General features: G+C 36.6%; 1 protein-coding gene across 2 annotated transcripts; it reads left to right on the top strand.

The window, feature by feature from the left end:
* Nucleotides 1-1,429: 1,429 nt before the first annotated feature.
* Nucleotides 1,430-14,034, top strand: LOC107830807 (sister chromatid cohesion protein PDS5 homolog D). Of its 2 annotated transcripts, XM_016658458.2 has the most exons (17): nt 1,430-1,854; nt 3,255-3,458; nt 3,534-3,715; nt 4,970-5,096; nt 5,192-5,389; nt 6,517-6,567; nt 6,660-6,707; nt 7,195-8,022; nt 8,161-8,271; nt 8,473-8,586; nt 10,115-10,228; nt 10,853-10,926; nt 11,259-11,310; nt 11,398-11,484; nt 11,561-11,595; nt 12,952-13,023; nt 13,115-14,034. In XM_016658458.2, exons 1-17 carry the CDS (start codon nt 1,753-1,755, stop codon nt 13,632-13,634), a joined length of 2,919 nt encoding a protein of 972 aa, XP_016513944.1. In that variant the 5' UTR covers nt 1,430-1,752; the 3' UTR covers nt 13,635-14,034. The 2 variants fall into 2 exon arrangements, with proteins under 2 accessions (XP_016513944.1, XP_016513945.1); XM_016658459.2 differs by lacking the exon at nt 6,660-6,707.
* The last annotated feature ends 3,028 nt before the right edge of the window (nt 14,035-17,062 follow it).

Genomic DNA, 17,062 nt, shown 5'->3' on the forward strand with positions numbered 1-17,062 from the left:
TTAAATATGTATCGATTCATTAATTATATTGATCGTACATACCCTACATATAGAGTTAATTTAGGATTTACTCAAAAACTTGTTAGATTATATACTACGATGATCAACTCTTTTTCGGAGATTTTATGCATTTAGACAACTTTTGTTTGTAGTTGTATGAGATTCATATAATTTTAAAGGTTTATAAAATCATTATGTTTATTTTGAGTAGATTTTACTTGATACTCAAATTTAAAGATCTAAAATAGCACATCATCTACTTTTGAATAAGACAAAATAAACGATCAAAATGAACTGGATACTATTGGAAAGGTCAAAGGTAGCCAACTATTAGTATGAATTATAACAACTCACAATTAAAAGAAGATTATCAAATAATGTTGTATAATTAAAGAATTATTTCAACCTAATCATTCATTTTTTTAGATGTAAGTAATGGCTCTAATTCATCTACACCTTCTAGTTAACATTTCTTATAATTTTATAAACTAAAATCATTTGAAATTATGTCCATATCATATGAACTACATATTTCACGACATTTTATTTTTAATTATCTTATCAACTATCGATAAACTTTCATATAATTTGACCATGGTATATAAGGATAACACGAAAAAAAAAAAATACCTTACGCACAATAAATAATCTATTGAACGATATTTTATTTTTATTTTCACTCACGTTTGTCAAGAAATTATTTCATGTTTCATATAACAAACCAACTAACCTTTTTATAGTAGTTCCTAGTGTTAAGATTGTTCCACACATATATATTTTTTTGATAAGATAATATTGTTATACAAATTTTATGGAGTATATGTATTCTTCAAATTTTCTAAATTAAAAATTTAACATGTAAGTTCTTAATTTCTTTTTCTTTTTTTTTTGTTTGAAATAAAACCTTCACATTTTTAAAGCGTTAAACCAGAAAGGAACTAAAATATTTAATGAAATAAATCTGAAAAATAATACATTATACAAATAATAAATAAGTGTCCTTTCTCACATTGTAGTAAAATTATAGAAGAATAAATTGATAAGGCTTTATCGTAAGTTCTAGATGATAAATTTAACATGTTTCCTAAGTTAATTTAACATAAGCTAGTGTATTATTCGAGTGCTTCGGATATTACGAACTCTTTGCCAACTAGTGCAACAGAGCCGTTTTATGAATCAAACGTAGACTGTTAAATCAAATGAGTTAAAATAATTTAATTTAGTAAAATTCATAAATACTTAGGAGTAATATTTAGTGGAAAGATAACAATAACCTAACCATAAATAAAAGTAAACACAAGGCACTTGCCATTTCAAAAAAGGGAAATAAAGAAACAAAATGCCACGCTTCTCAAACTTGATTGGCGGACTCGATATTCCAAATTAAAGCAAATCCAATAACCCCCGATAATTCCGACCCCAATCTCTCAGCGGGATTCTCCCCTACTTTTATTTTCCAACAACGAAAGCCCTCCATAAATTCAACGCTTTAAATTTACACCATTTATCTCCCCAAAACAAAAACAAAAACAAAAAAATAAAAAGAGCCCTGTTCTTTATTTTCTACTCAAAAAATTTCACTCATTTCTTTAGGGTTTCACAAGATCCTTTTCCTCTTCTCTTTGTGCAATACGCGGAGCAATTGATTTTGTTTCTTTCTGATAAACGCTATTTCTAGGGTTTGATGGTGTGAAGAGTTATTGTAATTTTAAATCTATATAGATTTTTCTAGGAGATCTTGAAGAAAAAACGATGTCGGCTTCAGATAAAGAGCTAGAAGAACAACTTGCGGAAGCTGGGAATAAGCTTCTTCAGCCTCCTTCTTCACTTGACGAACTCATCATCTTGCTTGACGTAAGCCCTTTTTTTTAATTTTTTTTATTCGCTTCTGTAGAGTTATTGCATTTTAAATTTCTTACATGGTGTCTTTTTTGCCTATTTGGTATATCTTAATATGCTGCCGTTGATGGTATTTTCTTTGAATGTTCTATTAAGGATATAACTTTAGTATCTTGAAAGTATTCTGGTTCTTGCTCTATAATATCCAGCACTTGAACACTGTTATCAACTTTTCTTTTTTGATTGGTAAAGTAACTGTTATCAACATGCACACAAGGGAGTAACCTAGTTGCCAATGAAGTGGGAGGAGAACCATGGGGTCGAAGGTTCAAATCCTAGCTGAGGCAAAACACACTAGGTGCTTTCTTCCTCTATCCAAAACTTGGTGGACAAAGTTACTCAGTACTTGTGCCAATGCCTGGCCACCACCGGCATTGCAAAATTGAGAAGCCTTAATGAACTAGGCCACCTTTTTGTGGGGTGACGTTCCCTAGTGAAATTTTTTATACATGGATTTGTGTTTTAACAATTTCATAAATCCATTTAGAGTAACTCTGGACGGTGCATCTTCATGTGCCCGGTTACTGAGTGATAAACAGTGGCAATTATTTCAAATTTTGGAACCATGGGTTTCCTGTGGAACACCCACCCTTGATAGCTTGCTGATGAGGATTGCATGTTCTGTTGATACAAATGGGAGCTATTAAGGACATGCCAAACTATGTCCTTTAGATTTTTATTTAAAAGATTTGGTTTGTGAGTTTTTATGCTGCCATAATTCTCTTAGGAAAATGCGTAAAACCTTTACCTGTGCGACTAAAAATGGTGCTAACTAATCGTCATCACTTCATGAATGTGTGTGTCTGTATGAACCTTTGAGAGTGCTCTAATACAAAATCTCAGGGGAAGAGAATCAAGTTGTCCCGTATTTCTTTCTCTCCTTCTTTAGGTGAGTCATTGAATTTTAGCTAGAGAGGTTACTTTTAAAACTTTTCTGGAAGTCATCCCCCATAGTAGTATGGTAAGGTTATGTGGAGAACTGGAGATTAAGAAATGCCAGAGTTTCTGAAAGCAAAAAGGAGAATGTAGTTAATCGTAAGTACAAGTGTATATTTTTGTTTAATTTTTGGTGTAACAAGATTCACAGCAAATGTTTTAGAGCCGGAGGCTTTTGTTTACTTTGTAGGTTCTTTACACTTATTGATTTTTTTTTTTGGATGTACTCTTTCCCAGCATTAAGGATATTTCTTACATTGCCTGCCAAAAAAGGTTATGTAGAACTTGTTCTCTTCGAAAAGCACCAAGAAAATCTTATTATTGCTCATCTTCATCAATTTCTGTGAGAACTACTTTCGGTAATTCTGGTTACTGTGCTTGGCTAATCTTAATATACTTTTGGTTTTTTCTGCTTTAAGCAAGTAGAATCTTCCCTGTCAAAGGTGGACCAATCACCGGCTAAATCAATGCATGATGCACTTTCTCCATTGATGAAGGCATTAGTTGCAACTGACCTCCTGAGGCATTCTGATCTTGATGTGAAGGTCGCAGTTGCTTCTTGTATAAGTGAGATAACTAGGATTACTGCACCGGATGCTCCATATGATGATGAGAAAATGAAGGTATGTGAAGTTTGCTTTCTCATAGTTCTTTCTTATATATCAGCCCTCCAATAACATTCCACTTGGTTGATACAGGATGTCTTTCAATTAATTGTATCATCCTTTGAGAATTTACATGACCAGTCCAGCAGATCATATAATAAGAGGGTGTTGATCCTTGAGACAGTGGCCAAGGTCAGGTCATGTGTTGTCATGTTGGATCTAGAATGTGATAAGCTCATTACTGAGATGTTTCAGCACTTCCTTAAAGCTATAAGGTATTGCCATATATCTTAATAGTTCAACAGTAATTTTGTTTCTGTAATGTTTGGTTATTTGATACCAGCGAATGTTCTCGGATTTATATTTTTTTGAGAATATGTCTGAAGTTATAATCGCCCACATTCCATCAAAGTGTGTGATTTTAGATTTATGGGATTGTGAGCTTCTCATGTTTGTTTACACTTTTAAGTGGAGCTTCTAGTTAAGAAATCTCCTTTCCAAAAACGTCGGCATGGTTATGGGGTTAATATTTGAAATTATGACCCCTCATGTGGTATTGTCTTCTATTTTTATCTTTTTGGACTTCTTGCAAGTTGCATCATCATTTGGGTGCCTATACTGGGGTGTCTGTGGGATTAGTGTGATTGTTAGAGAGCAGGAATGAGGAAATCTATTGGTTACTTATTTTGAATATCATTATCTAATTTGATCAACTTTTATGAGTGACATTGAAAATGGTTTTCCCTAGTTGTTAAAGATATTTTATTTCTTTAGCCGAGGGTCTATCGGAAATAGTCTCTTTGCCCTTCCAAGGTAGGGGTAAGTCTACGTACATCCTACCCTCCCCAGACCCCACTTGTGGGATTACACTGGGTTGTTGTTGTTGTTAAAGATATTTTATTGATATGTGACATGACATAATCCCATAGTTGTTTGGAGATATTTAGCTGGTGATTGGCCAGCAAAAATTTCAGAAGCTTTGCAAAAAAAAAAAAAATTGGGTTAAAACTTTGGTAGTTTTCTTTTTGAAATGGAAAATCTTCTGGAACAGTGGAAAGAACAATTAGTTTTTCTTTCTTCCTGATAACATTAAAAAGCTTATCAATGACTTGTTCAGAAAATACTCCAAGCATGCTCTTGATAACTATTTATAAAAGTAGCAAGATGGTAGGTTTTACATCTAAGATGGTATTTAGATGCATGGGTTGTCTATCAACAGTGTACATCTAATCTCTGGAACATTACCCTTCTGTCAGTACACTCAACTGTGCTCCATGTTAAAGCTCAGAGTAGTTTTCTTTTGGAATGGTTGTACACATGTAATGAATTACTTGCTGCAATGGTATAACTGGATAATGTCGTTTAAACTTATCAAATAAATGGATAATGTTGATTATGCAATCTTGTGGCCTCTGTTTTCTCCCCCATGTGTTTCTTATTTTTTTGTATGCTAATTCCTTTTGAATATGTTTAAGCTTAGTAGTGAGCTCAACTGAATAGACTGTTCATTCATTGCCTTCCACTTTCAGAGAGGATCACCCAGAAAATATCTTCTCATCCATGGCAACTATCATGACTCTTGTGCTGGAAGAAAGTGAAGAGGTACCCCTTGAGTTGCTCACCCCTCTATTGGCTAGTGTTAAAAAGGACAATGAGGTATGTTGTGGTTGAAGAGATGATATCTTTTATGTTATTCCTCTTGAGTTCTCTGTAGTCTTGCGACAATGCTAAATTTAATAAGTTTCTTTCAGGAGGTGACACCAATTGCTAAAAGGTTGGGGGAAAAAGTATTTGCAAACTGTGCAGAGAAGCTTAAACCTTATTTGGCGCAAGCAGTAGAATCATTGCAAATCTCTTTGGATGGGTACAATAAAATTGTTACTTCAGTGTGTGAAGGGACTCTTCCAGCTGTTGATCATATCAATGACAGTGTTCCAAAGGAACAATTGGTTAGTCAACTTTTATTTCTAAATTATTCTGTGCCTGAACTTTTGCTGCTGAACTATTGCTGTATAGATTAACATGGAGTCTAACTTCACCTTTACATTTTCCCACATAATCTAGGGAGTCTAAGACAATAATCTTTCTCGTGTTTAAGTTGTGGGTTTAGTTAATATCTGCTGGCCTGGTAGTGGTGATGTCTTGTTGATGTTCACAGAGTTAAAAGGTCCCTTTCCTATTCCTGTTGAAAACCTGATATGCATTCGTTGTTCCTCAAGGCTTAGATATGATAAGAGCCTGCAAGTTTCAGTTTCTTTTTCAAACAGTACACACTTGTTTTTGCTCCCTTGCTCCAATTTGACAAAGTATTTAATTTTGTAATTGAATTAGAGGTGTAAAATGGCTCCACCAATTATAAGAGGGAGCAAAAAAGTGCCTTGAAGGAGAGTTTCTGTCTGTAATGTATTTGCCCAGTGAGATTATAGAGCAAATACATTGTCCTTTCTTTAAAAACATTTTTAGCATGTATAAATCATAGCAATAAAAAAGATTACTCTTTTTTTTACATGATCTATGCATGTGTGGAGAGTAACTATTGTTGGAAAGTATAGCTCTCTTGATGTATCTTTAACTAGTTAATTCTAAATGCAAATTTTCATCTGTCAGTGCTTGTGTCTATTGACTGACGCGGTAACTGCTGAAATTCTGCTGTTTCATTGGGAAGATATCTATCTATTTCGCCTTGAGAGGGATAGTTACTTATGCATGGCTCTTGGAAAGAGTCAAGGCTGCAAATCATGTTTCACTCTTCTCTTTCAGTAATATTGAAAATGTAATCAATTCACTTGTACGGTGATAGTACATTTGGTGCTATATCTACTTTAAATTATATCTGTTTGTCTAAAAGAAAATCAACTTCCTTGTTCTTTCCATGTCGACCTGTCACATATCAGGAATTGAATTCATTATTTTCTTTTTTCTTTTTCCGATGTTGATTCTGATCTACTATTGTTGCAAATTTTTTGCCTGAGTAACTGCTTGAAGGTCTGCTTTCTATAACTGCTAACAATGTAAGTACCATTATGCCACCTCCTGGAGTTTTGATATTGATGATCTGTATTGATGTGTTTTCAAGGCTGCTGAGGGCAAGTTGGCTGATCTTCCAGAGGCTGCTCCGGCAACTCAGGTGTGAGACTTTGAATAACTTTGTTAAATATTTTTTTTCCAAAATTCTTGTCATAAATTTATTGTATATTGCCTCTGAATCATATAATTTAGGGTGATGGGAGCAAAGTGGCTACAGCATCTTCAGATGAGGCAGGCCAGGCATGTGGTTTGGATATTATCTAGGTGTTTGGACACATTAATATTTGCAAATAATGAAATATCAATTGCAAATGAATGCGTCTTTTGCAATTTTGTCCATTATTTCACCTTTACTTAAAATAGAGAGTTTGAAGTTGAAAATCCTGTTTGAGGAGTATTTCAAGTGAAATAATGGTTCACTCACAAAACTTCTACTCTTTTCCCAAGAGAAATTCATGTCCAAACACAGTGAACAACTCCAAATACTCTTTTTCAACTTCAACTTCAAATACATATTTTTTCACCTTCAACCAAATGTTGTCCTAATGGGTCCTTAGTTTTTTTGTGTTGGTAAATCAGTGAATATGACCCTTTTGAGTCAGTAATGTCTTTAATATTTGTAATGGATGGTGTGGGATTGAACATGTTAGCACCATAATATTCTTATGACATCGTTGACTGGCTGTTATTACAAGGTATTTATTTGGTAACTTTCTTGTCTGATCAGATGGCTGAGAGCGTAAGAGAAGAAGCACGTTCAGAAGATATTGACCCCACCGTGAATAGATCTCCCAAATCAATCACAAGTAATGGCGTTAGTCAGGAGACTGTGGGATCGGCTGCTGAAGCAGAACTCTTAGCAAATGCTGGAGACCATGATGAGGTGGATCTGCAAGATGCTGCTAAGACACCTTCCAAATCTGAGTCTGATGATTTAAGGGCTGGAAAGTCTACAAATTCAGAATCCAAGTCAGAACAAACTGCTAAGAAAAGAGGAAGAAGGACAAACTCTTCAAACTCAGCAGAATCTTCTCACCAAGCTCCTGATGATAGTGAAAAAGAAGCTGAGAAGCTTCCAGATCATCAGAATAATCAAAACAAAAATGACCAAAGTTCAGCTTCTGAAGATCCAGCGGTTGAGCAGTCTAACTCTTTGGAGAAGCCGGAAACTACTCTTCAGCACTCTGCACCCAAAGAATCTGAGGGGGAAGCTGTTAATGTTGCTCCTTCGTCCACTGTTCTGAGCCTTCCTGATGAGAGTGCACCGAAGAAAGGTGGTCGGCGAAAAGAGGACAGCTTAAATCAAGAGTGTGTGTCTGAGAAGGAATCTGAAGCTACAAGTGACTTGGAGGTTAAACAGGTGAGGCGTTCTTTGAAGAAAGCTCCTTCGGAGCCTTCTCATAAGGAGAATGAAGGTGGATCGACCAGCGATGGGGAGGCGAAAAAGCAGAAGAAATCGGGTAAGAAGATTGATACCAAGAATAAGAATCAGGTTGGTCCATCTGTGAGAAATAAAGAAGATAGCAAAAAGCGTGGACGTGGAAAAGCTAGTCCGGTAAAAAAACTCCCTCAATCCTCTATTTAATATGATGTTGTAGTAATTTATCTTCTCTTTATGTAACTTTATTTCTCTGTTGGATTTATCAATATCTCTTCATGTCCGTCTTATAAGTTGTCAATTTTAACTGTGCAGGAGACAGCGCCTCCACAAGAGTCACCTGATGACTCTGCTAAACATGAAGGCCGTGAAGAGGATATTCCCAGGACGAGTGCAAAGAAAAAGCCTGCTTCAGGCAAGGACAGGGTAAGCATTTTACATTTTTGTTTTCTTGTTATTATGAACATTTATATCTAGATAATAATGTTACATGCCATGCTCTATTTTACAAATATGGATTTTGTCCTGTTTGTGCAGTTCTTACAACCGAGCCTGTTAGACTTTATTTCTGCGTTAGACTTGCCATGACCCTCCATGCCTGTCTCATGTTATCGTATTGTTTTGCAGGAGATAGTACCTTCGCCAGAGTCTCCGGATAACTCTGCTAAGCATGAAAGTAATGAAGAGGAAACACCCAGGACAAGTGCAAAGAGAAAGCAGCGTTCTTCAGGCAAGGACAAGGTAAGCATTTTAAATCATTGTTCATGTTGTTTAATCCTTTCTTATTTTCTGGGTTTCTATCATACTAATATTTTGTTTAATCCACTGGTGCGCACTTTTCCTTCTCCCCTTCTATTGTTTTCTGCCCCACTTCTGCAACTTAATCCTTTCTATATTTGCGGTAATTGTTTTGCTACTTTTTTTCTTTTCTTTTTCCCCTCTACACTGCTCGATGTTTTCTTTGCTTGACCTAAGGTATTGCCTTCTCCTCCAAACTAGCAGGAGTGAAAAGCCATGTCCAGCTACTGGGGTTGCACATTTCTCCCTGCTATATTTTGTAGCTATTCTTGAGCCATAAGTTAGCTTCTAGATGGTGAAGGAATTATACCAGCAAATGTAACAATTAAAGTTAATAAAGTGCTTATTTAGTACAGTTGTGTTTGACAGTCCAATGCTGATACTTAACTTGCTATCACAATGATCCCAAAATTCTGCCCTGTCCTTAACTAGCTGAAATTAAAACTGGATATGCAGGAAGGAAGGATTCACAGATCCTCTCTGTCCTTAACTAGCTGGAACTGTAACGAGATACAAACTCCGGTTTAGGTCTCAGTGCTACAGGTCTGGGGACAGAAGTAGAGATTCAGCTCAGTAAAATCTGTTGTTCGAGAAGACAACAACAATAACAACAACAACAAAAAAACCAGTGAATTCCTTCTATTGTTGTTCGAGAAGGAACTCTAGAAATTAGTTTCATGAAGAGATTCACTTATTGCAATATTTATTTACTACATGAGTGATAAAGCATACTAAAACTTGTGGTGGTTTGTCTTACTTTTGCAAGAATCTAGATCTTTCCGTGTGAAACATCACTAATCTATTGGATACATGGCAATTGACGGTTCTGATGTTGAAGTTGTAGAAGTGAAGGTTGACTTTGCTATACTTAGCCGCTTTGTCTTAGGAATAGTAGTTCTGAATAGGATTAAACGTTTCTCTTATAGGTGATGTCTCATCATTTGTTCTCCTTATTGTGTAGGCGATCTTTTAGCACATCAGTCAAATGACATGGAAGGGTCCATTTTGTTCTTTTAGGAGTTAAATAGATAGCAATCTATCAGTATATCGGTACAGCTTTATTCTCTCCAGAACTACAGCTCGCCTTTTTTTAAACCCCAGCTCACTGGGTGATGTAACTTCCATATTTCATCAACCTCAGGCCTAAATGATCTTCTTCTGTTTCTTCAACATTTTTCTGATTTTTTTTCTGTTTATATATGTTGAGAACTGTGTTCAGGATACAACAGCTATTTTTGAGCTGTTTGTTTTTGTCACGCTTCAATTGTTTTGGGTCATGTCATTCATGCTTTTGTTTACTCATGCAGTTGTGCTATATGGTATCCTATATGTATCTTCCAAGTCCATTAGCATGAGAGCTGGGGTTTACAAATATGGATTTTGTCCTGTGTTTGTGCAGTTATTACAACCGAGCCTGTTAGACTTGCCATGACTCTCCATGCCTGTCTCATGTTATCATTTTGTTGTGCAGGGAATAGTACCTTCCCCAGAGTCTCCTGATAACTCTGCTAAACATGAAAGTAATGAAGAGGAAACACCCAGGACAAGTGCAAAGAGAAAGCAGCATTCTTCAGGCAAAGACAAGGTAAGCATTTTAAATCGTTGTTCATGTTGTTTAATCCTTTCTTATTCTGTGTGTTTCTATCATATTAATGCTCTGTGCTATTCTTGTTCTATTTTGCAAATGTAAATTGTGTCTTTATGCTGCAATTCTTCCAACCGATCTTTGTTATAAAAGTCGATAGTTGTTAGCAAGTAGTATAGACTTACCATTTGTTGCCACCTGATAAGTGCTTGTATACACACACGCATTTTACTTGTTCTTTAAAATAGCTGTTTGTTCCAAAACCTAACATTTGTGTTAGGAACCAACAAAAGCCAAATGCTAATGTCACCTTAATCTTGCTGAATACGTACTTCATTTTTTTGCTCTTATGTTTCCCCTTTCGTCAGGGGACTACTGCCTTTCTTTCTCCAACTGTCCCTCTTCTGTGTTACTGACATTTGTTGGCACTCATTGCTGATTGCTTGTTTTCAATTGAATTCACTTAGGATGACGGTTATCGTAAGTCATGTTTTATCTTGACAAACTGCTTTATTCTAGATTAAATTCATTTAGCTTCTACAATACTCCTGTGTGATTAACAAGTTGTTTGCCCGGGAGATTAATACCTAACCACACTGCCACTGTACTGCTTCTACTTGTCAGGTAAGCAAGACTGTGCAACGTGGTGAGAGCATGGTTGGTAAAAAAATCAAAGTTTGGTGGCCATTGGATGAAGAGTAAGTGTTTATCTTACTTTATTATGCTGCTGCCTGACATATTTTTCCTGTCCAGCATGTTTTCCCCCTCATTATTGACCCTGAGTTTGGAATTACTATCGTATTGAGTTCGCTGAAATTGCTGAGTAATTTCTCCAGTTCTATTTTATCTTGAATCTTTTTATCTGCATTAGTATATGTTACATCTTAGAAATGATATTCCCATTTCTGCGTCAATATGGGGTGCTAACCATTGTTATGCCATTGGTCTGCGTCTTGGGAAATGAGGATGCATGTGTTGGGATACCTCAAGATATGTATTAGAATTTATGCTGATATTCCTTTGTTGTCAGATTTTATGAAGGTGTTGTTGAGAAGTTTGATTCTGCCAAAAAGAAGTACAGAGTGAGTGCAGTTTGTTTTCTGCTTCGTAAAATTGAATTGTTTCATTTGCACTAAGCCTTCTATATTTGAATGATAATTTCTTATCAGGTTGTCTACACCGATGGAGATGTAGAAAACATAAATCTCACAGAGGAACGCTGGAAGTTAGTAGAAGATGATCCAATGTCAGAAGGGGTTAGTTACTGGCTGTAATTTGCATTTGCTATGATTTTGTTTCTCTTTGATACATTTGTATGCGCTCTGTTGACAGGAACAAATAGCAAGTGTTGATGCAGCTTCCGAAAGGTAAGCATAGCCGTTTATCACCTTATTCTTATTTCTTATTTAGTTTTCAAGGCATTTATTCACACCTGAATCTATAATTACTTACCAGGGTAGAGCTAGGAGCATCCTAATTGTCCACCTTTCTGGAACCCTTCTGCATTTTCTATCTAAGATTGTCCTTCAACTGTCTCTTTACCACTATAACTACGTACAAATACATCTTAACTGAAGAAAACAATAAAAGATTCTCAATGCTTTTTTATTATTTTATATTTCTGTGAACCTTTGTTGCTAAAAAGTTTAGAGATCTTTGGCCAAGTCTATCACTTCAACTTTTGCTGACTCATGATGTGTTTCTTAATCAAGTTGTTTGATTAGTATGGAATACAAAGCTAGCTTACAATCCAATTTTGCTGTATTCTATATGATGAGAAGTGATAAGAGTTTGTCTACAGGAGGGATGACTACCTTTTCTTTCGAAACCTTTTAGTTGCTTGGTTGATTTCGAAACCTTTTAGTTGCTTGGTTGACCAACTTGGAAATCTGTTAAAGGTTGTTGATTTCAAGTCTTATTGAGCACATGGTTAGCTAGTTTTAAATTGTTTTATTTTAACTTGTGTCTATATGGTTTGGCTTTGTTGGCCTGGTTTATGCAAGTTCTTGATTTCCTTCTTCTATTTGCAGCTGTTATGCTTTTTTAGTAACTGAAAAAAGTGGTAGGTATGATGATAGGGGGTTGGTTGTGATTTTTCTCCATGGAATTTCTTCTTTTTACTGTAGGATGAGCAAAGTGAGACCGTACTCATTTTGATGTCTGTACTCATTGCGTTGTATTTGTGAATGATTATGTTTTGGGAAATGTCATATTCATTCTTTCGTCTGCTTCCTTCCCTGATTCTCTGGCCTTCATTGATCTTGCTACACGGATGGGGCGATATGAGAAGCTGAATGTATGACTTATGCTTAAAAAGAAATTGAAACCTAAATAATTAAATGATAATTAGCTTTTTTCCTTCTCAATCACTATATATTACAAAAATATTTTTTTTAATGTTTCCACCTGGTGTTCTTTACCCGTTTTGGGACCCGACTAACCCGGATTCGTGGCGGGAAGTCCCACTTTGGGAGGTAAAGTGTTCCCTACCAAAGGAAACTCCGTACTTAGGGCTCGAGCATGAGATCTCATGGCTAAGGATAGGAAAGTATTTACCTCATGGCTAAGGATAGGAAAGTATTTACCTCATGGCTAAGGATAGGGAAATATTTACCCCCCCTCCACACTTTTGGTGTTAATCTTCTATAAAAATGATCTTTTCTTCATATTCTAGCAGTACGACAATTCTTTGTGTTTCTTTGACTCTGCTTTCGCTATGCCAGGCAGAAGAAGAAAAAACCTAGAAATGCTGAATCATCAGCGAAGCATGAAAGAGTGGAGGCTTCACCTAAAAGGTTGTATGCTCTCCTTAACCGTGTGCTTGTGTGATGTATTAACATTTTGTTGGGAAGCCTAACGGTTTCAGTGGTGGGACTCTTTCTGCAGCAAGTCAAAAGACACAGCAACAAAATCTGGACAGAAATCCAAGGATGATGGTAAGCTTAAGCACAACTTAAAAGATGGCACCTCAAAATCTGGCGGGAGAACTGACGGTACAACCAGCAGTAAATCTAGGGCCCGATCTAAAAAAAGCAGTGGCAAATCTGTTGATGATACTGAAAAGCCATCTGCTCGGTCTAAAGATGTTAGCAGTAGTACTCCCAAATCCAAGTCCAAGCAAGATACCCCGTCAACGACTGCCAACAAGTCCAAGCAAGAAACAGTTACAGCTGCCGTCAAGGCCAAAAATAAAACCCCTCAAAGTGGCGGCAAGCCCAGTGCCAATGGCATGGAGAAGCTAAAATCTAGTTCGTCAAAGGTTAAGGGAAGTGGGAATGAGAAGGAAAAAGCAACTAATTTGGCAAAAACCCCTGATAGCAGCTCTAAGGGAAAATTCTCTAGTGCGTCTAAGGAACGAGAAAGTGAGCCAAAGAGTGGAAAGAAGCGTGGGAGAGGAAAGAGCTGATTAGTTGATGCACATCTGTAATAGTGGAGCTTCTCTGTTAGTGCCTATGCTACATTCTTGGACCTGTTACAGCTCACCGAAGAGACTATAGAGCCCAAGTATGACTTGTATGCTATTTGCTGTCTGGCACACAATCTGGAGTCACAGCTTGCAAATGTGTCTTAGGTTCTTAGTTATGTTGGTACTAGGTTTCTGCGTAGTCTGTCAGTAAAGCATATTGGTAGCTGTAATTGGTTAGTTTTTATCATTTTGGTTGCTAGTTGTATTCACCCCTGTTATTTTTAACCCTGTAGCTTAGGAATTAGATACCCTGTTGGTGAGAAGTTTATGGATGTGTAAGCTGGATGATAAATTACTACTTTTTGTCCTTGCAGCTGGTAATCCAAATCGGGCTTTAATATGACTGTAAGTTGTTACATAAACTTATCTGTTAATACTGGGTTTGATTGCTGGATTTGGAGGTGGCAAATTAGATAGATTGGGCCTTAGGCAGGACAGCCTATTATGGGGATTGGGCTGTCCATGCGATCTTCTGTTCTTCCTTTTATGTATTTTTTGTCCTTGTCAGAATTGTGATTTTGGGTTGTCTTTTTGATGCTTGAGGGGCGTCAATTCTCATAACACGTCTGTACTATTTGCCAGAAGGTATATCTTTCCCAGTCTAAAGAGTTGATATATTGGTTTAAGTCTACTCGCACTTCCTCACTCCACGTATGTCTCTTGCACTCTCAAAGCTACAAAATACTTGGTTCTACCAATGTTGGTGGAATCCCTATTTAGCTCTGTCAATGTTGGAGGAATTCCTCTGTCTTTGTATGTGTACCCGTTTTAGAATGTGATCAAGTTGAGCTCGTGAAGATAAATTCACTGGGAGTTGTAATATTTGCAGAAGGATTTTTACCAAGTGCTATACAGGGTCGGTCAAAGTACGAAAGTGAGGGATATGTTGCTAAAAGACTTATAGGTGTTGGAGATGCAATTATCTCCGAGTTCCTCTACTTAGTTTCCTCTTAAGTTCTTAGTGGTACTACAGTCAACCCTCTCTATAACAGTCTCGTTTGTTTCAATATTTTTTTTGACTTTTATAGTAAATGATTATTATACACCTTTAATATCTTTTGAAGTAAGTTAATACATTATTAATAAATTCATAACTTAAAAGTATAAAAATTTAAACTATAAGGCAGGTGATTTAAAGCTACGTAAGAAAATAATTTTTTTCAAGATTGATAATTTTTTTTAGTAATTGTAGCTTATTTTGTAGATTTCATTCTTTTAGTAGCGATATAACGCTTAAATTGGCGAAGATTCGTATCCAAATTTTCAGCAAAAAGGTATCCAATAGCTTTTCCTTGATGACAATCTAAGAGCTTAACATTTAAATTTTCTATCTAAATATTTTTTGGAATTGGTCCAATAGAAAAGACATGTACAATTTTTCAAATCTTATGCAAGAAAGAAATTTTGTTTAATAGAAAAGATTGTGTGCATATTTTTAGAATTATTATTAGTAATATTAAAGATTCTATATGGATGTTATAGAGGAGTAATTTATGAATGTTTTGGTCTAATCTCCCTTCATTTTCTGTTTTATTTTTTGGTTTCCTAAAAATATAAAACCAGCTTCTTATGGTGGCTATGTTTGTAATCGCTTGTTATATTTAAAAAACTACTATTTTTGCAAATTAAATTCAATATTCCTTGACCCGTGTAGAGGGAAATGTGCTCTTAAACCGAGAAAGATCGTCTCTGAAACCTGACAGTTGTAGTTGCTTCATTCAAATAGTAGAAGCAATCAGTAAAATTCATGAAAATCCTTGAATGCAGAAAATGTCGAGAAGTGTTCACGAGCTATAATGCGCTAAACACTTTCTAGTTCAGCAAAAAATTACGTATAATCCACAAAAGGAGAAACTAGGAAAGGGCCTGTAAACTACCATGGTGAACATACACTAGACTACAAAACTTGTACACATGTGTAACTATTGCGCACAAAAATAGTGCAAGGGCTCGAGTAGTCTATGCTGGCACGATTCATTTGACTGTTTGTCCCTTACAGTAAATCATATCGATCGAACCGAGACTATTCAATCATAAAGTTTCTTTCCTTGCTAAAGTCATTATACGAGGGCAATGCCCCCAGTGTTTGGGGCCGATCGTAGAGAGGCCTCGAATACTGTTGCCATACACATGTGTAACTATTGCGCACAAAAATAAAAAGAAGTCTCTACCTTGTAGATAAATATCTTGTCCCTTAAAATTTTCTCTTTTTTCTTTCCTCTAAAGGAATTTCCTATATTTGATCCCCTAAAGGTATCGAGCCCAAGTGCCGCCTTTATCTGGGTTCAAACAATCACTCTTAATCGGGGACTGCCGTCCAAAAACAAACTCGGACGGTTGGGCTAAGGGAGCCTGAGGGCACAAAACCTATTAGGCAATGCCCGAACCTTAAAGGCTACGACCATCCCCATTCGGGGATTGTTATCTTAGGCAACCCCGGATAACTCGAGGTATCAAAGCCCACTGGGCAACACCCGAACTAAAAAGGCTACGACCATATTAAAACGGCTCGGAGACGTCCGTGACCCTTAATAAAAAACAAGGACTTGAAAAATTTCTAAACTGGTTCTAAAGGCTACTCTCGGCAGACTATAGTCAAAAACATTATAAGTATTTTGGGGGGAAATTCTGGTCATACCGAACCCCTACGATGCCTTGAACAAAATAATGTCAAAGGCAAGGCATGTTCAGACCACCGAACAAGACCTAACTAGTTCATGCTAAGGTATTTCGATCTTTGTGAATATAAAGAATAAAGAAAAAACAAAACTCAAAAATTGTCGAAGGAAAAAGGAAGCCTTATAAAGTCTTTACAAAGGCAGAACGGCCTTGACAAAAAAATACAAAAGTACACAAGTACAAAAAAATAAAAAAGCAAAAACATCTACAACGACGTCTAAATAGCCTGGTCTTCTCCACCTCCGGATCCATCGGAACCCTCAGAGTCTTCCTCTTCTTCTTCCTCGGGGTAAGCCAACTACTTGGCTTGGGCTTCGAGCCCCTTAGCGGTTTCGATCTTGGCCGACAGATCAAAACTTCGAGCATGAATCTCCTCTAGGGCTTCTCTTCGTGACTGTTGCTTCTCATATTCAACAAAGTCTTTCAAGTGGTCCTGGGCCACCTCGGCATCGACTTTATATTGGACCACTATCTCGTCAACTTCGGCTTTGAATACCACGGCCGCTGACTTGGCCGTTTCAAGCTCCTTGGCCATAATTTCTCAATCAGAGGTAGTCGAACTTAGCTGAGACCGGAGCTCTTCAACCTTTTTGGTCTGCACCTTAGACTTTTTCTTTACCGCTCGAAGATGGACCTCGGACAAAGTCAGTTGCGCCCGAGCAACCTCTTTTTTCGAGGTCAGACGGTCC

This window comes from Nicotiana tabacum, chromosome 22 (assembly GCF_000715075.1).
Source record: "Nicotiana tabacum cultivar K326 chromosome 22, ASM71507v2, whole genome shotgun sequence".
NCBI lineage: Eukaryota > Viridiplantae > Streptophyta > Magnoliopsida > Solanales > Solanaceae > Nicotiana > Nicotiana tabacum.

Excerpts from the sequence above, each read along its gene's own strand:
- LOC107830807 (XM_016658458.2), top strand. The coding sequence starts at position 1,753 with ATGTCGGCTTCAGATAAAGAGCTAGAAGAACAACTTGCGGAAGCTGGG. Across the intron at positions 3,716-4,969 it reads CACTTCCTTAAAGCTATAAG|AGAGGATCACCCAGAAAATA; the intron begins GTATTGCCATAT and ends TTCCACTTTCAG. Across the intron at positions 10,229-10,852 it reads ATTCTTCAGGCAAAGACAAG|GTAAGCAAGACTGTGCAACG; the intron begins GTAAGCATTTTA and ends TCTACTTGTCAG.